General features: G+C 38.0%; 1 protein-coding gene across 1 annotated transcript in view; it reads left to right on the forward strand.

The window, feature by feature from the left end:
* The window catches only part of ACSS3 (acyl-CoA synthetase short-chain family member 3), a 78,197-nt gene that overhangs the window by 42,247 nt on the left and 13,024 nt on the right, over nt 1–22,926 (forward strand). Inside the window, exons 9-11 of the mRNA XM_010160585.1 lie at nt 433–536; nt 14,460–14,555; nt 17,432–17,495. Of these exons, the coding sequence (XP_010158887.1) occupies nt 433–536; nt 14,460–14,555; nt 17,432–17,495 (264 nt within the window). The remainder of the gene's footprint in view (nt 1–432; nt 537–14,459; nt 14,556–17,431; nt 17,496–22,926) is intronic.

A 22,926-nucleotide genomic window follows, 5' to 3' on the forward strand; every position in this document is an offset into this window, starting at 1 on the left:
GAGAGGAATATTATTAAGAGCATAAAGCTAAGAGTTATGCTGCAGGTATTTCCTTTTTTTTTTTTTTTCTGATCCTTTTTTTTTGGTATTTCATTCTTACATTTTGCCTAACAGATCTCTACCTACACCCCCATGTACAGAGAACTTAATTCTTTTTTACTTCTGCTGACAGTTGCTTGCCACTGGTCTACCAGGGTATTTGCATTTTGAAATTAAAGCTTCCTTTACATGACATTTTAAGTAGCATAAAGTAATATTGCTTAGATTCTAATTTTCACTCGGTGTGGTGGAGCGTAAAAGGATTAAGAGTTCTCCCTCCCCTTTTCTCTTTATCTCTTCTGTGAAACCAACCACAGAGGTTAATTGAATTTGTTTTCTTGTTTTCCTTTCCCCATCCAGATCAAGATACATACTTTTTTTTTTTATTTAAAGGTTCAGAATGTTATTTGTAGCTGGTGAGCACTGTGATGTGGACACTCTAGAATGGTCTAAAAAGGTCTTCAAGGTACCAGTCTTGGACCACTGGTGGCAAACTGGTGAGTGTTTTAAAATACTGTTTGTAAAATAGAGTGAGGAGATATTTTCAGAACTCAACCGAGAACTTTTGGGTCCTCTATTCTGTCATTGGTCACTGACCTTGAATATTTCTAATAGGAAGTGAAACAGCCAGTTATCTACTCTGTAAAATACTTCACATTCAGCACCTTACAGCTTTAACCTAGCTTACTGATATATGATAGTATTGGTTTGAAAAGGTTTTTCCAGGTCAGAAATCCACTTTCAACAATATTTTACCAAGTGACAGAAATAGTTGAATGTGGCACAACTGCTTGTTTTTTTCCACACTTAATGGGATCTGTTCTGTATTCTGCTAAAAAAGAGGTGACTGAACAGCAGAAAGGAAGGCTGGTTTCGCCTGCTGCCCTGGCTGCTGGGCCCTGGGAGAAGGCAAAGCCTTTCAGAGGGAGGAGGATCTGCTTCTTCCCCCTGAGCATTGAACATGTTAGTCCCAAAGGAAGTCAGGAACACAGGACAGTAGGAGGGGAAGCATTTCTATTTCATCTCACTTACCAGACCTGACTGTTCTCTATTTTAAAAGTTATACAAATCTAATTTAAGACCACACAATGAGTATAAAAGTCAAGAAACATACTATACACTGAGACGGGCTCATGGTTTTCTTTGAAAAGACTCTCAAACACCTCTACACACTGAGTACAATTACATCCACATGCTTGTGTAAGAGCTCTCCTTGGTACCTCAGATACAGCTGCATTATTTCAGTAACATTAAACCTTTGCACTAAGTATATGTCAAAGCTATAGGCAATTGTATATATGTGCAGAGACACAGGCAGATAAAACGCACATGAAATTACATACAGTATTATTGCTAACTGCCAGTTCAGTTAGTAGTCAAAGACATTATTTGATCTTTTAATCTTCTTCAGTTAATTGCTCATTCTGCCTCACAGAGGCTTCTTCTTGCCTACAGACATTAGGATCATAGAGAAGTGAGCGATATATATGAGGTCTTCTCCCTCATGTTTTGTAGATTTAATTTGCAGATTAAATCAAGGTAAAATTAAAAAATTATACTACCGTCTTCCAGTGCTTTCTCAGTATTTATCTAAGGTTTGGGGATTTTTAATAAAAATGATGCATGTTAAACCTCCTCAACCGATTTCATTGCATATGATATATTATAGGCAAACTAAAGTTTTCCACTTTTTATGCTTATGTATCTGTTATCTGACTCATCATACGAATCAAAATGTTTTCTCCATATAGAGACCAGAGAAAATTTGCATGTCAAAATGACGCACAGAAAATAGAAGAGGTGTTCTTGGAAGGGGGCAAAGTAGAGATGCGAGAAGGGAGCTTTTGTAATACACTTCCCTAGCTTAAATAGTAATAATGTATGTAAGAAGCAAATGTGAATCTGATTATGTAATAATGAAAATAAAGCCCACATTAATCCATAGTTACAATGAGATACATTTGATCAAGCCTTAATCCAGAATTCAACTGGGACTTACGCAAAGTTACACATAGACTGCAATGAAGGAATCAGAGTACCAATCTATCTAATCTTCTTCGAGTGAAATAAGGTGGGGGATGTTCCAAAATAACCAATAGAAGTTGGATGAGATCCATACAGAACAATATTAAAGACCAAAGAGTCTAGATTGTTTGTTTTTAATTACACAAAATATATGTGCAAAAAACTTAAATCTGAAACATTCCTTTACTATCAAATTTTCTGTCACAGACTAGTTGCACATGCAAACAATATAAAAATACACCTGGAAAAAATACTGATGCAAACTTTTTTTTCTTTTAAACACAAACATCATAAAATGCCTTTTTATATATATGCACACCTTTTAAAAATGCTGTCTTTTAAATATATCCTGAGGTCACTTTTGAGACCCCTTCCAAAACCCATTCTTCCTGCTTGAATTTTTTATTTTCACACTTGGTCCTGCCTATTTAAATATTTATGGAAAGAGAAACCACTTCTACCTGCAGACTCAGGAGTCTGAAAGTATCTCCTCACTTTTATTTAGCAGGAAGAGGTCGAGACAATTTATGTAGAGCTAGTAAGTTTTAGAAATCGGTATTTTAAAATAACAAAATTCAATTAAAAATAACAAAACTATTGTATTTTATGAAATACCTTTTTTTGTAATTAAATTGCACCTGAAGTTATAAATTGCTGTTTTGTTATGCCCGAGATTGAAAGCTTCTGACTTACTTCTGGATATGAAAGCCCTTTTGACCTTTGATAATCTGACAAATTGTTACGAATTCCCCCGTTTGGCTGCATTCTTCCAAAACAAAAGCATTGCAAAACATGTTAATTCTACCTGAATATTGTAGTGTTTACTTATGCGTTATGTCTTAGTTGTTGACTCCTCCAACTGAGGCTAGAGCAGAAAATAGAGCAGGAGCAAAATCCAGTATCTGTACAAGTATTTCTTGTACAATGAGGTGATTTCTATTCCCTTGTTTATGACTGAGAGGAGGAGGGAAGGGATCAGCTTTGTAGACAGGAGAAGCAACTGAATCATTACTTGGAGATGGAATTGAGTATGAGTGAAGGGAAACAAAGGCTGACAAACAAATGAATTATAAAATAAAAAAGAAGTGTAAAACACTTCCTTCTTCAGGTTTAGTAAGGAAACTCCAAAGGTCTTTGTCCCTTTGCCGTATGTTGAAATTAGAAATAAGTGACTACGAGCAAAGAAATGTAGGTCGAGTTTTCTTTAATTCTGTTTTTGGAAGATTTATGGAGTATTTGAATTCACTATGAGTTGAAACATTACTTCATTAGTACATTAGGGGACTTCAAAGCAGCTACACCTCGAAGGCCTGATTGATTAAAACTTTGATTTATTTCAACATGCCTTCATCAATAATGCTTATTTTAAGTGTTAATATTTGTGTTACAAGTATAGTCAGCACATCTTACAAGCTGTGAAATGTATGTCACGGGATCAATGAGCAACAAGTAGGATTTGAGGCAGTAAGATAAAGATAAGCTCATGTACTATAGGAGTGAAAGTTACAGAGCATGCAAGTGTAGGAGGAGGTTCAAATTGGGGGTATTTGCTGTCTTGAGTGCCATCTTACTAGCAGGCAGAACCAAGAAGATTGTGCACGTTTTCTGTTTTCATGGAAATAAGCTGCCTTACCTACTAATAAATGGGTGTCTGCAGCAGGCACTGGGACAAAAATCACATAGTGTTGGCTACATTATGGCTGCTGGAAAACTAAGTTTATAGTATGCACACACTGTAATCGGATCTTGGATACTCTGAGACTTAGTGTGATAAAATTTACTGGTAGGAATTCCCCAAGTTCTGTCGCACAATTAATTAATATAGTCTGTCACTTTTAAAATTGTTCTTGTTCCTTCTCTATGTCTTTCCTTGAAAACATGCAGCTGCTATGTTGGTAATACTGTTATTAGGATATACTATTAGTATGTAATTCCACATAGCAATAATGGTTATACAGGTCTTTTTTATTAGGAATATGGGAAAAAACCCAACAACTTTATAATTTGATTCAGTGTAAAAAAAATAGGAATCATAGTTAAGTGTACTCCCTGTAATATATTTCAATGAACTACTTCCTACCACAGTCATGTATGGGGAAGAGTTTATTAATGTGGGCTCTAAGCAGCATGATGAGGTCCCCAGTCTTTAGTTTCAACTGTTTTGTCTTGGTAACCTTTTGCAGAATCTTCTTCTCGTGAGAATCTGGAAAGACAGATTTTGCAACTGAATTCTGTTAGCTAATTTTCTAAGTTCCTACCACAGAACTGTTCTTTAGTTGAATTACCTTGGTCGGTCTAGACCTCCATCTCCTCACATTTGACAACGGAATTCCAGATTTTGTTCTTCAGTCATCTTATGCTTTGCTCCATTCAAACCCATGCAGGTCAGTCAAGTGTGTTCCTTCAATGTAGTGAAATTTTCAGATCAAGAGGCAGCAGGAAAGGTGAGCTAAACAAAGGGTGGCTGTTTACTTCGCAAAGAGAGTCAGTTCTTGGATTTTTTTTTTTTTTTCTTAGTGTTAGCAATGCAGTCCTGGAGTTATTGATCCCAAGCATCTGGAGCTGAGATCAGAGACAAAACAGATTTCTTCCGAAGTCCAGGCAACTGGTTTAGATTTTCAGGTGGTGTCTCATCGCAGATACAGTTTATGCTTCTTAAAGACATGTGGATCCTGTCAAGACTAGGATCATATTTTTTTTAGTGGAAGCTGATACTCTGCAGAACAGTTCATCAGAAGTGGGAATTATTCTGCAGAAACTTTTGCAGCTCTGAAACCCTGAATTACAGAGATCTCTGAGCATAATTTTCTGGATAACTGAACTTATAACAGGTATTCATGTACAGGAAGAGGAGAAAAGTGGTCATTTATCATGTCTGTACCTGGAGGCTTGTGTTCTGTCCTTAAGGGTATGAACATACAGATTTTCAGCTATTGTTTGTTGCTCAGTAATCAGGCTGGTACAGATGTGGACAGCATGTCATTAGTTACGGTAGCGTCTGATTCCATCAGTGTCATGTTAGGACACCCAGTTCAAACAGGTTTTTGGTTTTTCTTATTGAAGGAGAGAGAGAAGGAAATTTTTTTTAGGGGCCACAGGCACTGTCAAGGCAGAGACTGACCTTTCAGTAGTGTGTTGCTGTCTCATTCTGTACTGTGGTCTTTACCATTAGCTTCAGAGAAAGGAAAAAGAACAGAATTGTATGTATATTTTTCTTTGTCTGGCTAGTCTGTGTCAAAATCAAGGAACTCTTTCCTAACTCGTCCTGATCATTGGCTTCTTTCTTGAGGTTGGAGCACTGATTGTTCTTACAATTCCTATATTATAATAATTTAGCAACTTAAAGGAGTGACATGACTTTAAATTAGGATTTAACACTTTTGTTTTCTAATGAGCCAAGTAATTTGGGCTGAATTGTTTTGGGGGAGCCAACAAGTCTCTTAAACCTGTGAAGAGCAGTTGGTGCCTCTCTGTCCCAGCACTCCAGTAATGTTACCACTCAGATGTGGAGGAAGAGTGGGGGAACCTGCTCCTCCTCAGCATGGGATGTTGGAGCCCTCAGTCTGTGTGTGTGTCCCAAGAATGTGCTGGAATTGGTGATGAAATTTCCTCAGCCTCACTCTCTTTCCACCCCACCTTTTTTTGTTGTTGTTGAGGGTGTTTCATTATAATATAAACTGCTTGGACCTTTATGTGGGCAGTCACATGGAACATTAGAGTTAGTTTCTTAAATGAGACTTTATTTGGAAATGTTGTAAAACTACGTATTTGTGAAAACCTTACCTCAGAGCACTCTGTTTCCAGGTGGGTGGAGGAGAGTTAAGTGTTGAAGACTGCTGGTAATCAGAATGAGGCATTTTATTGGTTAATCCTTGTTAATCTAATGCTAAAATATTGCATCTCTGCTCATGCTATAGTATACCATATATAGTGTGTATATGGTATATACCATATACAGTATACCACCTCCATCATACAGCGTTTGTGACGGGCCTTAGTACAGTGGGTGAGACACCTTTCCTGCATTGTTACCCTCTGTAGCATTTCAGCCTTACAGTCATCTATACTTGCCTTCTAGTCCTGAATTTTCATGAGTTTTCTCTGTGGAATCCATGCAAAATGGATTCTCCTTCAGAAATTTAGGCTGTATCTGCTCAGTTGAGAATTTTTTTTTTTTTTTACAGAAATGTCTTGTTCATTATTGTGTTCTGCTTGTGTGTGTGTTGGACATCTGAAAATGTATGTCTGTACTCTATATGTATTCTCTAAGCTGGTTTTGCTTTGAATCATTGCAGCTGCGTAGGTTTATTATGGCCTTTAGTGCTGGTCACTGTCTCCTCTCTTTCATGAAGTGAAACGGATTTCTCCTCCAAATCTGTTTCTCTCCTGAGGATTATTTCAGAAGCATATTTCACATGGCTTTCAGTTCTCCCATGCCTTTTGGGAAATGCACCACATTGCAAAGATGGCCCTGGTTCAGAGATGGCAGCAGTGTTGTGGCTTGAACAAAAGATGGATCCCTTTTGTTTGTGTTTATGGAATTGACTGCAGTTTAGGCATGCTTAAGTCAGTAAGCACACTAGGTCCTTCTAGTGGGGAAAAAAGAAAATGCACCGCTGTTGTTTAAATTGCAGGGAAGGTTCTCTTTTCCTCCTGGCTGTTCTCTCTTTTCCTCCCACTGGTCAGCACCTCCTCTGTGTTGATCCAAATTCTGTATCAGCTGTGCTGTAGCCACTGTGTCTCATTTGCCCTGACATTTTCTTACTTAGAACTCATAAAAAGTATGTATTAAGCTTTTCTGTTCCCATTTGACTTCAGTTTCTCAGTGCTTATTAATCTTAATCTTTTCTGATTGTCTTTCCACATGCAGCTAGGGACAGGCATTAATATGAATGAAGTATTATAAATGTTTTCCTCCTTTTTTAAAATTTCATTGATGTGGTTTAGATGATTGACAATAAAAGAACTGTAAAGCCGTTTTAAGTTATGGAGCTCAGCCATGAACGATGTTCAGCCTGCACTGAATAGGCAAATGAAGAAGAGGGGACACCCTTAGGAATGGGTATGTTAAATACAAATAGTGCAGCCTCATCTGCCCAAGGGAGACGAGCTTTGACAGGACCTCCAGTTTGTGTGTGTGTGTGAAGATGTTGCAGATTGCTGATCTCATTCTTGTTGCATGGCAACTGCTTTTTTATTGTTTAGAGAATAAAGTCCTCATTAGTGGAAAGTAGATTTTCTTGATGATTTGAGAACAGGAAAGCTAGTAGTAAGCTGCATGGATCTCGTGCATGGAAGGAACGATCCTTTGCAAGATATAAGACTGCCTAGTGATGGTAGAAAGGGAAAAAACATGAGTTTCTAAGATGTTAGACCCTGATACAGAAGAAAATACTTGAATAGCACAGTAGTAATTTTATCTGTATTTTTAGTCTTGGCAGTATTACCATGCATTCAATATATTAAGATTCCCCAATGTGATTAAGAGTAAATGGTTAGTGCTGAGATGTGTAATTACTTTTTATAATCTCCATTTATCTCTGGTATTTGATCATGTATCAGTTATGAAGTTACAGTAGGAGAAAATGAAAAATCAGAAATTAATTTTTAGTCTGAAAATATAACATAGTTCAATGCATTGCCCAACTTAATGCATCTTTAAACATGCCATCTGACATCTTCAAAATATGACCAAAAAGCTTCTATTCTCCTCTGATTATCTTGGCTGTCGTATTGCTGTAGGCAACTTACAAGATGAACGGTATTAATTCCCGTTTGGAGGCAAAGGAGCCTGGTGTCATTGCAGAAGGAATGCATAGCATTCTGGTGCTTTATGACTAGCTGGCCAGTTTGTGATAAGTAAACTTACTACCTTCTTTGGTTTTAATATTTTTCATGACCCACCAACCTTTAACTACACTAATTTGAGCTTCTTTGCAGCTCAATACATTTTGTATAGAATAAACATTTTGTATATTTATTCTGGAGTTTTTATTTGGATGTGCTTTGAAATCTACAGAGACATTTGTGTATGACGCCACAAATGGCACAGTTTGTAAATGCACGGTGTTTGGATAGGATTGTGAAAGGGAGTCTTGGAGGAATTTTAGTGGGTTTGGGGGTTGATTTTGTTTTTATGAGTGGATTGAATACAGCAATAGAACCATTATACAAGAAGTATTTGGCCTTCACAAGTGTAATATGTATTCATGGTGATAGATGCATTATGGTTACAGGTGCTTTGTAGCATTTAGAAAATACTAAAAGAATTGCTGGTTTCTCCTTTGATGTGAAATTCTAAGAGTAAGCATGGAGACTCAGGTACTTTCAGAAATTTATTGCTTTGTAAACAAAATGGATTTTATTTTGACAAGCAGGCTTCAGATTTTCAAATACCTTTAGCTTTTTTTTTTTGTGATTTCTTTTTACCTCTGCTTCTGTACATTTGGAAGAAATGAGGGAAACGCTGCTTCTGGCTGGCTGTACACAGCTGTTGTACACATTAGTATGGCTCCACAATCAGGTTAATACTAACATTGGAATTCCTAGATTGTGCAGACAAGCTTGAAGATGTCATTCTCGGTGCTGTATATGTGCGTAAGAATACATGAATGCTTGTCCTTTTATTTCAATATGATTAGACTTTAATTAGTGCAACACTGAATAGAATGCAGTATTTAATTTTAAAGATTGGAGATAGTGTCCCAGATGAGGTGGGCAGCATTCATCAGCACCTCGGCAGGTTAGGATCTGATATAATGTTAAACCAATAGAGTTACTCCATAGATGAGCTTTCAGAAAGCTATTTGTCACTAAAGCTCTGTTTCAGAAAAATGACCTGGCTTATGAAAGCTCTTAAATGTGTACGTGTGCTACATTTGACATTTACAATCTAAAGTGATATCCTAAACCAGGAATTAAACTAAATGGACAAATTGATGGTGAGGGAAGAAATACTTGTGATACTATTCCTGTTTTGAATTAAACATACTGAGATAAATAGCTCAGTGGTGGCCGTGTGCAGCTGTGATCTGTGAATGGTCTAAGCTTATGTGAAGTGCAAACTATCAGTGAAAGAAGGAGTGGAGCATCCTTCCCTCCTCCATCTCTGGCACTGCCTTTGTACCCTTCCTCTTAGGCCACTCCTACCATGCGTGTGGTCACATGGCGAGCTGAATTGGAGCATTGATTTAGGCAAAAAACTAACGTGGCTGAGAGAAAGAGTAACAGTTTTTTAAATAAATCTAAGTCAGTTTAATCCAATTCCATGTGAAAATGGGGGGAAAAAGAAAGATGGAAACATACAGCCAAGGTGTAGAATGATGATGAGACCGCACTTTTTTTACAGTTATCTTCACTGATGTGCATTTAAATTAGCTCAAGTCAACTGTGCAGTGTCCGGTTCTGCATTTTAATTACAAAATCTGTCTTCATATAATGGATAATGAAAATGAATATGGCTGTCACATGGTTGTCTGTTTTAGCTATTGTCTGTGCTGTTTTTCAGGGAGTAACCACTTTCTGTGGTGTCTGTAGTGTATGGCCCTGATGTTGATTGAGCACCCTTGCTGGTACTGTACAATGGAGAATGTAGGTGTGATAATCTCTCTAAATAATGTTGGCGCAGGAAAGTTTTTTAACTGACATTCTTCCCAGTTGATTTACTGCATATTCTTTACAAACTTAGGTAGAACTAGGGTAAGGAGTTGAAAAACTCCTTGTATGACAAGTATGAAAATCTTGACCACAAATCACTCAACTTGCATACCTCACCTAAAATTTGATATTGCTTGTGGGTTTTGCTAAGATAGACCCCTGGTACCTACCATATTGTGGCATTCTGTATGCACCTGGTATTTACTGTGTTTATGCTGCATGTGCTTAAGTCACAAGAAGGTTAAGTCAAGAATGCTGTCAGATGGAGGAAAAATAAATTATAATTACCATCACCATTCAAGAATTTTTCTGCTGCATCTGTCATAATCCTTAGAAATAATGGGTGAAATAAAATACCAAGTGATGATGCATGGATGAGTTTTTGAAGTTTCACTACTAGCCAGCAAAGCCTTTCACAGTTTAGAATGACAGATTGTCTTTAATCTAACTTAATTGTGCCTAATATGTGAGTTGGATTTAATTTCACACTTGCTTTCTGACAGTTGATAAAACTGAATTAGGGAATCCTTAAGAATTTACGGTTCTCCAGATTCTTCAGTCATTGTTGTGTCCTTGTGGCTCCTCTCACTTCCTGTTATAGCTTGTGCAGTACCCTGCTGTATATATTAGAATACATTTCAGTAAATACAAGTTCTGTCACTAAATTTTACTTCATTTAATGACAGGCTTAAGCAAAATGAAGAGGAAATGAGTAATTATCACAGATCTGAAAAGTAATTTTCACTAGCCTTTACCCTTTGAAGGTGGTAAAATTACATATACTAAAAAATTACATATACTAAAAAGTTACATATACTGAAATTACGTACACTAACCATGTGGGTGCAGTTGTACTGTGGACTTTTGTGGCAGTCTGCCAGCTGACAGCCCAGCACCACACATCATATTGCATTGGGATTATCCAACCTCTTCTCCTCTGTGCTCTTTACTGCCCCGGGATAATAGTGGCCATGTGTCATCTCTTTGTTTTAGTGCTGATGGATAATCAGCATCAGACTGTTTGTAGTTAAATACCTGGCACTAGCCTGGTGTCCTTGGTCTTTCTACACACTGATACTAAATCATGTCTCATGCACCAACCTGGAGCTGTGCAAAGTGTAGATCTCTTCCAGGGAAGACATGAAGAAAACTTCATGGCAAAATTATAGTCCCCCCTTTCTCCATAATTAAAATGACCACTGTGTGGAGGGAGCATGTACAAGGAATCCCCTTGGAGCTGCATATTGGGCTGTGTGGATGGATTTATTGGGCACTGCTTAAGCTTTGTCCCTTCCATAGACCCTCCTGTAGTAATTCATTTAATTCCCCTCAACTAAGATGACAACTTTGCCAGGAGAATGGCTGAAAACAACACTGCCATAGTAGGAATTTTGTGTATTATATTTATTGCATTCCTCAGTGTCATAATGTATGAAAATAGCTCCTTTTTCTTTGTCTCCTGTTACATAACAACTTCCCACCTCTTTTGCATGCTTCCAGTATCTATCCACTGCATCCTAAGAACTTCAAAGCACACAGCCTTACATTACTCACTTAGCGCAGCCCAAACTCAAATATTAATGTCAGAACGCAGTGTATTTTCCCTAAGTACTTCCTACCAGAAAATATTTCAGCAATGTGACAATCTATTATGTTAAGGAACATGAGACATGGACTAGAAATTACAATGTATCAGGAATATAAGTGGTACAGGGCATTTTTCACCTTTAAAGTCCTGAATTATTTCAAAACTTTATTTTGATTGAACTTGACTGTCGACTGTGAATGAGCAAGATTATTTTAAGCACGGAGCTTACTAGCTGTTGCTCTGCATCATTCGGCAGAGCACAGCTTCTGCAAGTCAGGCACACGTGCAGGCAGAAGCGTTCTGATGAATTGTCAGGCGTACCCCTACAGACTCCGCTTGGAACTCGTTACAGCCTGCGCTCTTCAGTTCTGCATCAGCAGCACCTACTCTAGCATAAGTATTGGTTTCAGAGGCACAAATGCAACAAAAAATGCCTCTATCAGACTATTCATTACCTGTCCAATATAGCTCAATGATATTGAAATATCTTTAAAATAATATCTGTCAGTTACCTGTAGAGTGGGACAAAACAAAGGAGGTCACATCTTTGAATTTTGAGGGCTATTTCTTTACATCGATCCTTATCCTGAAAGGAAGAACATAAGTAGAGACTTGGGACGCTTTAACAGCTATGATTTTAAGATGGTCTCTCACTGCCTGTCTCTTCCAAGACTCAGTGAAGTGCTTTTCATTATTCTCAGAGGTCTATATATTCACTGCATCGTAACTCAGAGCAGATGTTGAATGTAGTTATCAGAGTAGTTGTGAAACATTGCTCTTCCACTGTAAAACATTGCTCTTCAAAATAGCTGTTTCATTGTCACATTATAAGGTGTTATGCAAAAAGAAAATTGGTTTTATGATCCAGTTGCCCCTGAAAAGCCTTCTACAGCCAGAGGGCAAGCTGACTTGCTAGCACAGTGAGTGGAAGGTTAGCACCTAAATGTTTGCAGATGGGATTGACTAGAAGACAGATCTACTGTTCTGTTCATTACGTTAAAGATACGAAAGTTCCTAAAGACTTCGGCATTGGGAATCTGTCTAGACACTGTGCATTAATTTCGGAGAAACTGCAACTATAAACAAGTAAGTGTCAGGTAAGGGATGTCTCTTTGTACATTCAGAAACCCAGTGTAAGAGGTAGGCATAACACAGTGTCCGTTTAACAAGCTTTCTCCTTCTTCAAACTGTTGCTGTTTTTTAACTTTTGGATCTGAATCTTGTAACCTGTGTATAGGTCCTGACTTGAATTGTGAAGAAACCACCCTTAATTCAAACCAAAGATTCTTAAGGAACTTGGCTTATTGGAAATATATAAAAGGGCCACACAGTACTTGTAATACACGTAATTGGTAAGGAGGATCTCTCATCAGTACTTATTTTTCTGTATTCTTTTGAACAGTGATGATTTCTTTTCAGTAGGATTTTGAATTGAATTCCACTTTCAAGTCAGACTTTTTTTTCCCCCCCCCGTCATAAAAAATGCTGTCCTAGAAAGAGGTTGCTGTTTTCTGAAAGATTTGGGAAATTGATATTTCAATCTAGTATCCTGTTCGGAAGATATGCATTGATTTCTCAAGAAATGTACAGCACAAAGATTCATGCTATCCTTTGATAGTACTCCTTCATGCTTCTGCATTGTAAGGGAATCTTTAGCATTCAGGAACTGTTAACCTAACACAAAGAGCAGATGCTTTTGGGATTTCCTCTCTGAATTAATATCTAGTCCAAGCACCAAAACTGATTTTTTTTTTTTTTTAATGTATATAAGAAGTCCCATGGGACCCATGGGAGCTGAGTGTACAGCTTATAGATTAGAGCACTGGGTAAATATGAAAATGATATATCCACTGGTAATTGAGAAGACAGGAGAAGAAATAGCAGTGGTTATAAAGACCCATTCATGAGGTTTTAGAACTTGTGATTCTTGTTTAGAGTAAGCGGGCTTCCACTTAGTCTTATTCACTGTGGTCCAGGGACAACAAAGCAGGGACAAATACACACAAATTAGTATGATGAAGTTTCCTTTAAAATGTATGTTGTTTTCATTAGCAGTGTATCGGAGGGTCAATCAAATCCAAACTAATTTTCAGAAATTTGAGATTCTCCCCTCAGGGTTTTTTGATTGAGAGCTCTTGACTAGAAACATTTGCCAATTCCCATACATCCAAATTTTACTGGTACATCAAGTTAACAATGATGCTGTGTTCTCTCTCAGTAGCAAACCTAATTACTGTGTTTTGATGACAGGAGAATACCTTTCTCACCTAATCTGTTAGGGTTTTTACCTCTTGCCATGCAGCATGTAAACTAAGATATACTTCGTGTTGCCACTTCTTTTTCTCCTAACACAATCAAAAAAGAAACTGTCCCTTGCACTGTCTTTTCCAATTCACTGTTCTCTAAGAAAAATACCATTTTTCAATTTGTTCCAAGGAAAACAAGAAAAAAGGTCGTCAGTATAGATACTGTGCAGAAAATGAAGGTCCCAAACTGTTGAATATATTGTTTCTCTTCCTGCAACTTTCAGTGTGATCACGGATGGGGAGTGTTAGATCATTTGGATGTTGTATCACCACCAATTGTAGCTTGGGTGTTCTGCTTGTTGGAAGAAAAGAGCAAGATCTGTGATTGAGCAGGGAATGTGCATTATGTAGAAGGAGGAACAGGGAAAGATGGGGAAGCAACCAAACAAACTTTTTAGCCTATTAGCACTGAGGGTTGATAATTCTTATTTTGTGTCCAAGAACTGGAGTTAAGTCCTGGTTTAACTATGCTATGTTAACGCTAATTTGCAGCTACTTCCTAACACCTAACGTAAAACAGCCACAAATTCCTGTAATTTTGTTCTTGCTTCTTTTACCACTTTAATAGTCATTTAGCAACTTCTGAAGTGGCAGATGAATGCTGTGGAAGCTGAGAAAATTCACAGCAAAAACAACCGTAATTTCCTAGTGCAAGAGAACTGAAAATAGTTTTGACCATGCTGATCAGACATAAATATAGTGCTGAAGACAACTCTTCCATTGCTTGTCTAGGATTTTTATGTTATTATTTTGCTGTGATGAACTGGAAGTAAAACTTAGAACCTGTAAATACCTAATGACAACAAGAACAAACTTAACTGACAGCACTTGTGTCCTCTTAACAGAATCTGGTTCTGCAATTACTGCTTCCTGTATTGGTTTAGGGAACTCTACAACACCTCCACCTGGACAGGCAGGAAAACCAGTGCCAGGATACAATGGTAAGACTGTGCTAAACATGCTACTAGAAAAGGGTGTAACTCTTCTATTTGAACTCATCTCATACTTTTTTCATATGTTTAGAAAATCAGTCAGTTTTCTGCCTTTTTGTACAAGCATTTGGGCTCATTTGAGACAGTTATTAAGCACATTATCTTTCAGTACTTGTGGACTGTTTTTATTTCCAGCTGGGAGAAATGGTAGGCTGTGGACCACCGTTAAAAGGATGAGCGCTCATTGTCTGGAAGGTATTCGCATGCAGAGGGTGCAGCCACGGGATGAAGAAAGCAAAAATATTATTATACCTGGGAACCCTGATTTTAACACAGTTTTTGAGAAGTACTTAAAGCCTGAAAAAGAATTACATTACGGATCAAAAAATGTTCAGGAAAAGTTCTCACATCATTAGGCAGAAAGAGCTAAGCTTTTTTTTTGATTCTTCTAATAAATAGAAGTGGAGGTGAACATTAAAGAAAATGAACTTTTTCAGCAGCTCTGGGGTTTTGTTCATTTACAGTTATGGCATGAAGACAAGTAGTATCTTAACAACAACATTAAACCAATGCCATGATGTTTGTCCAGAGCTGTAATAAATAGGGAAGCATGGAAGAATTTAATTGCATCACACATACTATTACATAATAGTCAGGCCTACAAAAAAATTATGACTGGCAAGAATATATACATTTTCTATGAATTTTTTGGAACATTATAAGTCAATAATTTCTTCAGACAGAATGAAGGAAATGTCCGTAGCATGCCTTGAAAGGGAAACAGAACATGAGCACTAAAACTCACTGAAGATTTATGGAAGAACTTTACCTCTGTCAGTTTTTGTTTTGAGGCCAATTGTGTCCTGTAATGCAGCCATTCATAAAATACTGGAATGTGAAATCACTCTGTACTGGCAGCTGTCTTGCTGTCACCTACTTCTGTGTTGTTTTGCTGCCGTTACTATGTTGCTCAGAAGAGAGCCTTATGCCATTTAGAAGGTAGGTTTTCTATGTTTAGATCATATATGCAGCTGTTAATGGTTTTGGGCATTGCTGAAGTTATGTTGTATTTATGCTGTGATATAAATAGAAAGTCACAAAATCTACTTCTTTAAAAAAACACAGCCAAATTCTTTCCTGTCACGGTGTTGCTAAAATAAACCGATTCCTTTGCTGACTTTTTAGACTATAAAGAACAAAAAGCAGTAGTTCATGATAATAATCAAAGTACAGTGGCACAAATTGCATTTAAAAGTGAATTAAGTTACCATATTAATTTCTACCTTTGTTGCTGTAAATAGGACATTATATTGTGCTCTCCCTTTCATCTGCTTGAACCCTTTCCAGATAATTTCTTTGCATTGTTTTCAAACTGGAGCAAAGTCCCACATTTTGAAGAATTGAGTCAGTTCTTCAGTAATGCAGGAGTGAGCATTATAGTATCTCCCTTCCTTATTATGTTGGTATTACAAAAATAGGAAAAAACAGGAGAGAAAGCATTGAAAACTACATGTGAGTGGGTATTTTTCATTGTGTTATGAACCTAAATTATCCAAATCTAATGATAGTGTGTTCTTACACTTGTTCGTATATCGTCTAAAAATATATTAAGAAAAACATGTTTACAGTTTATAAATGGGCCTTTTTTATGGCATTAATGTTGTCTTTCATAAGTGTCTTTCGTGTTTCCATTCATCCTTTTGATTTCCTGTCCCAGTTACTCCTTCCAAGTCACTGATTTGTAAAACTGGCCTTGTGGACTTGCTTTGTCTATGTGCTGAGCCATTGCTTTCAGCAGGCTCTTCAGTTATTTTAAAAATACCATCCTCTTTGAAGGAGTGGACAGATAGGATAAAAGAGTCTTAGCAAGGTTTAGTCAGAAATCTGTCATTCTCTTTTCCCCATCTCCACTGTAACTTTTTAATACAGACTGTAAGATTATTTGTAGTAATTTAGATCCAGCTGAACATTGCTTTCTTTCCTTGGCCAGGCTTCAAAAGCATGTTTTTAAGTCCATGTCAGCCCAATCTGTCAAAACCTTCCCTCCCTGTTTTTCCATGGTTTAGTCATTTCACTTTCTTTAATTCCATTTATCACAGGCCAAATTGATATCTGTCATTCCTTGCTTACACCCACACCTTCAGGTGGAGTGGGTGGTTGTGGCAGATCTTCCAGATGACTGCACGGAAGAGGCTATTTCAGAAGTTTTTCCTCAGAAACTTCAGTACCAGGATAAGATGCTTTCCCTGACGGTGATAGGCCAGTGTCCTCCAGGGAAAATGCTTCTGTTGGGAGGTCTGGATTCTTCATTGTACTCTAGAATTACCCTGCTGTGCGGCTTTGAGTAGTTTGCAAGTTGCTTTACCTCTTTGTGCTGAACCAGAACAAGCCTTGTCAGCTGGGGAGCATCTTTCTGGGTTTCCTGAGAGCCTTTGAAAACCAGACGTACTAATATACTGCTAATAGTATTTCTCACATTAACTTGGTTAGCCTTCAGTTATCTTAGTTGTTATTTCTTACTTATGTTACCTGCACACTTTTTATTTTATTTGTCATGCATCTGGAGGGTCCTTTGCTATTTGGAAGTTTAGATTTTTGAATATGAAGGTGTCTTTTTCAGTTCTATATTTTCCCCTTTTTGACTTTGAGCTTTTTCTGCCCCCAAAGCACGAGTATTATTTAAGACTTTTTGTACTTAAGGATGAATGTTAATAAGGTCATGAGATTATCCAGTTTGGAACTCCCAAATTACTTAATTCCTTTAGTTGCTTGGCGTATTGGGATTCTGAAGTGTGACATAATGGATATACATGAAGAAGGACACTGTCTTCCACGTAAAAATACACTGCTTAACAGAGCTCTATTCCTATACTACTTTTTTTCAGTGACGATTCTGGATGAAAATAAGGAACCAGTGAAGGCGAAGACTTTAGGAAATATTGTGGTAAAGTAAGCAGCCTAAGTGAAGAGAAGCTTCTTACATGGTTTGACTGTCTTTTGACTGTATTTTTTATATATATATAGTTGAAGTAATGAGGTTTGAAAAGTGTGTCTCTGATACCGAACTGTCAGAACTTTTTATATCCATTAATGTTGAAAAATTGCAGATGAAATTGTGAGTAACTGGGTAAGGATTGCTGTTTTTGTTCTTAGACTTCAGCAGCGTTTACCATTTTCTTAATTACCATCCTGTTGGCACAAGATTAAGTCTTCCTGTTGGGATGTGTGAGCAAGATACTGAATCATTCTCTTCCGTGTTTTGATCTTTCAGTTTAGCACAGGAGTACAGCAGTGCAGATTGCGTGCTTGGGTTTTCTGGTGTCATGCTGCCTCCTCCTTCACTATCTCCTAATCCCAACTGCTGCATATTCCTAGAGGGAGAATGTGTGTTTTCTGATCCTTGAGTGTTTGCATGAAACAATGTTCAGTTATGGTGTTACTTGGACGAAATACATAGAGGAAAAGACTCAAACAAAACAAACAAACCAACCAAACAAAGCAAACCAAAACCAAACAAAAAAAACCCACACCAAAAATCAATAAACCCTGCTGTGCATCATGTGGGTGAATTTAGTACCACTACCAGACTCCTGACAGATGAATTCCATAAGCTTTAATATTATTCTTGGAAGTACACCTTTCTTAGGACCTTTTCTCAGATAAAGGAGGGTCTATTTAGATAACACTGTGAACATCTATTGCATTTCTCTTATCTTACCTTCTGCCATCTCAGTGTTTGCAGAACCTTTCCTTACTGCTGTAAAGACTGCTACTCCCCACAGCCCAAGCCAGCTCTGTCAGACCTTTAGGCAAATGGTGTTTTCCTCAGCCGCCTCTGTTTTCAGCAAATACTTCAGTTCTGAACACTTCCTAACTGCCGGCAAACACAAGTCCCAACAGAAATGCATTCATCCACTTCTTCTGTTGTAAAATTTAGGAGACTTGTGGTACCTTATTGCAGCCTTCCAGTACCTGAAGGGGCCTACAAGGAAGCTGGGGGGGACTTTTTAAAAGGGCCTGTAGTGACAGGACAAGGGGTAATGGGTTTAAATTGAAAGTGGGGAAATTTAGAGTATGTATCGGGAAGAAATTCTTCACGGAGAGGGTGGTGAGGCACTGGAACAGGTTGCCCAGAGAAGCTGTGGATGCCCCATCCCTGGAAGTGTTCAAGGCCAGGCGGGACGAGGCTTTGAGCAACCTGGTCTAGTGGAAGGTGTCCCTGCCCATGGCAGGGGGGTTGGAACTAGATGGTCTTTAAGGTCCCTTCCAACCCAAACCATTCTGTGATTCTATGATTCTACCTCAGAGTTTTCACTGCTTGCTTAGATGAATGGAAAGAAATACAATGATTAGCATTAGCCATCAGTGAACTGAAATTCTGTCAAAAAACATAATGTTGAGACAGATGTATTGATTTTGATGAGTTGTTAAAGTGACATTTTAGGTGAGGATTGCTGCAGTGGCCACATCAGCTGGAGATGAGACACGTATGAGCTTCGGGCACTGGAACATGCCGCAGATGTACTGTGCTAAAAATGCAGGCGGGCGGGCTGCACAGGGCTTTCTTGGGAGTCAGAGTTGCCGAGGTGTGGAGGTTTTTTGCTCAGTTGTACTACTGATCTAACATAATTAGACCACTGTGGAGATAGTATCACGTTAGGTTATTGTGCTGTGCGACACACACGTTTGTTTTCAGTGTGAAGTCTATACCCTGCCTAATTTTCAGCATGTTAGGCTAAGCCGCCAGAACGCACAGGTGTGTGTTAAGTGCACGCATGATCTATCTCCCCTGAAGCAGCAGACTTGTATTTAGCCCTAGTTTTCCTCTGACACATGGAAGATGATCCATCCACTCTGATGCCGGGTACGAATAATGAGCGTTACTCCAGCCTTTGTTAGAGTGTGGTTTGCAAGTATCGATAACAGGTCAGAGTGGGGGGGCTGTCTTTCAAAGATGGCACCTCTGCAGCACCTGATGCCATAATAAAACATAGGCTTATAATCAGTGGAGAGAGAGAAAGGTATTTTGTGAGAAAATTGATCCTAGCTGCCTTAGGCACTCAGCTAGGATGGATTAAATTGCCTCTCTGCTGGCTGCAGGGTGACAGGGCTAGCTTAGGACAGGTGCTTGGCACAAAAGTGAGATGAACTCTGTCCTTAGCAGCTCTGCCAGTTGGCCTGAATTATATCTACTAACAGGTAATGCTGGCAGATGTGTGCCTATGTTCCTGAGTCGTTTCTGTCTTTAAGTGCCTGTCAGGAGTGGATATTGCCATATTAGAAGATCCTGTTTGGGGTTATTGTCAAACTCTTAATGCCAGAATTTATCTTCCCTAATTAGGCCCCATGTTTAGGCATCTATCTTAAGGGATTCAGACTTGTTTATTTATTGGGTTTTTTTGCTGTTGTTTTGTTTATTTTTTTTAATCTTGCCCAGCATGACTTCTGCTGCAGTCAAACAAATTGATAGAGAAAAAAGGGATTTTTTTTTTTTAATTTTTTATTGGATCACTCAAGAAAGAGTAATGGCATGGGAACACTATTATACTATGTCCATATTTGTTGTCATACTCATTCTGAAACAGAGGGAGAGTAGGGGATGATGAAATTACATTGTATTATTAACACAGTTGATATGAAACCAGTTCTGAGGTAGGTTAACTATCACCTCTGTTTCTCTTTCAGCATCTCTCTGACTATCTTTTGAGACAATCTCTTAAAATTCATTCTGCAGCTTAACCAAAAAAAACCCAAACAAACCACCTCCAAGAAAACAAGGGAAAGGTATTGATGAGCTTTACGAGGCCAATTGTGTATTTTTTAACACTTCCAACATTTCAATCTTTGGACTGTTAACAGAAGTTGGCTTTAGGGTTGCAGTTTCTTAACATTTTCTTCCAGGTTTCATTCTGATAAGTGACCATTTGCTGCAGTGTTTCGTTGGTTTTTTGGTCATAAAGATCTATGGCCATCAGGTTAAGGCATCACATTTTCTATCTTCATTCAGCTAAGAAGTCATTTAGCGGTAAAACCTCTTTCATGTTTTGATTAGGGCTAGCTTTCATAAAGCCCTCCTGCAAAGAAGCCTTTCCCCTCTTCATCTCTTCAGCAGACCTCCACACATATGATCCCCTTAAAAGTAGCGGGGATGATCCTTGTCACTAGCCATGTGTGTTTGTCACCCCAGGGACATGTCCCCGTGCAGCTAGAAGAAAAATGAGGGAATCGGGGTGGTTCTGACTATTACTCTGCAATACAGTTGGCAGCAAAATAGGGCATACAGCTTTAGAAAACACAGGTGTGTGCTTTATCTACAGCATGTCTGAGTTGAGAAATAGTCTTCAGTATTTCTGGGAGAGGAGAATGGCCACACACTGCCTACAGCACCAGCTGTGCAAAAGTGGTATGCTGCTGTGCTCGGTTATTTTTGACTCAGTTGAACTCCCGATACGGACTGCTGGGGGCTGCTTGAGGCCTGCGGTGCTCATAAGTGTAAAATACCTATTCTTACAACAGAGTTTTAAACTTTAATTTTATCCTGCAGGAGTCAAATTCTTTAGAAAGGTAATTTTTACATGTAATTACTCCATATTCGTGCCCCAAGTATGTTCTTTGCTTTACTCATCTGCCAACGGATATCTGGGTTTTTTCCATGTAAACATTATCTATGCCCTTTGGAAAGATTTTTTCGCTGACAAGAGCTGTCGTAGAGAGACATTTACCAGTTACCTGGACAATGCAATAATATTTCTGACTTCACAAGTCTTTCAGGATAAAGTAATCAAAAGCAGTGTTACAACGCTCATGGTGAAAGGACAAGGGGGAATGAAGCTGACTGCAGCTCAGGAGGGTGGGCTTGTATGAATTATTTTAAAATTTACTCTTTTTTTGTTTTTGAGCCTCAGTCTTCGGACATGAAAGGTAATTGACAGGTGATTTATTCTGAAGTGAAAATGATAGCAACAATGACCTCTCTTTCCATAAGCAAGACCAGTCTGATTTAGTGACATACTCTGCTTGCATTGGTCTGACCTGCCTGTAATTATTACGCTCTTGAAAATGCGTGTGTATATGTAATCATGATTAGCCATGAGAATTGTCCAAGTTGTCTGTTCTCATAAGGAACATTAGCAAAGAGAAATCCCATTTAAATTCCAGTGCAGTGGGAAAGTCAGTTTTGCTCTCATACATTATAGAGTTCACAAGCCTGTTACGTTTATTGATGAAGCAGTTGTCAGCACTGTCTCGTTAGCTAGCATTATGCTGTGTGTTCACTCACAGCAAACAGCAAGAGCACTACATTCGCCATATCCTCATTCTATCCAGAGAGTAATGCTTGCCAGTAAATTTTCTGGTAGATCCTAGTTAAATTTCTAATGTTTGTATAGTTAATTTTGTGCCATATTAATGGAGGCTTACAGGATAAGTATTTACAAATTTGTTTTACAGATCTCCAATGCACAGAATCACATGAAATATTTCTGTTGCATATTCAGAAAGGGGTGAGACAATGTAGTTACATCGTAGAGTGATTCTGAAATGCTTTGGTTGTGTTGGTTAAATTGCATTTAAGAATAGTGACTGTGTGAGAGGCTCTGCAGACCGTTAATCTTGTGGAGATTTTTTCATTGATTTTGGAATAGTGGAGGAAGAGGAAGGAAAATTATTATGTTCTGTCAGTAGTTAGAATGCTTCAAACGCTGACCCACCTCATTATATGAAATAATACAGAATTTTATATACAGTGCTGCAAGTGTAAAGAATTGAAAAATAGTATTTATTCATGAGTTTTTATATAGAAAGAATCATGACAAATCTAAAATTATAAAAAGCTGTAGATTTAAAGTTAGCTGAATAGAAATGTGACAGGACTTCTGAAGCTAATGCCATAAAGTCAGTATCCTTTAGTGGAAGAGGTGTTGTTCAGAAGTAAGCAACCCATTCACAGTTTCACTATTTGTGGTACTGTGTTCAGTCTTTATACAGTATTTAGAGAACAGATAGATGTTTAATAAAAAGCCTACTAATTTCTTATAGTGCATTAAAAAAAAACCCAAAACAACAACAAAAAACAAAAACAAAAACAAAAAAAACCCAAACCCCACAAACCAAAAAAACCAAACCAGTATCTATGTGGAAGTCTAAAGCCACCTGAAGCCAGGAATATAATCAATAAGATGCATAATAGAAATACTAACCGAAAGAGCTTAAAGGGTGGAAAAGGGAAAGAAAAAAATGTAATGTTTAGCAGCAGCACACTGTAGTAGCTTGGGATCGCATTAAAGAAAATAAAGAAAAAACCTGTAAGATTTGATAGTCAACATATGGGCATTCTAACTTGGGATGCACCCATGGGAAAGGTCACAACTCTCCGTCACGC

The sequence above is a fragment of the Eurypyga helias genome, unplaced genomic scaffold, assembly GCF_000690775.1.
Source record: "Eurypyga helias isolate BGI_N326 unplaced genomic scaffold, ASM69077v1 scaffold3211, whole genome shotgun sequence".
Lineage (NCBI taxonomy): Eukaryota > Metazoa > Chordata > Aves > Eurypygiformes > Eurypygidae > Eurypyga > Eurypyga helias.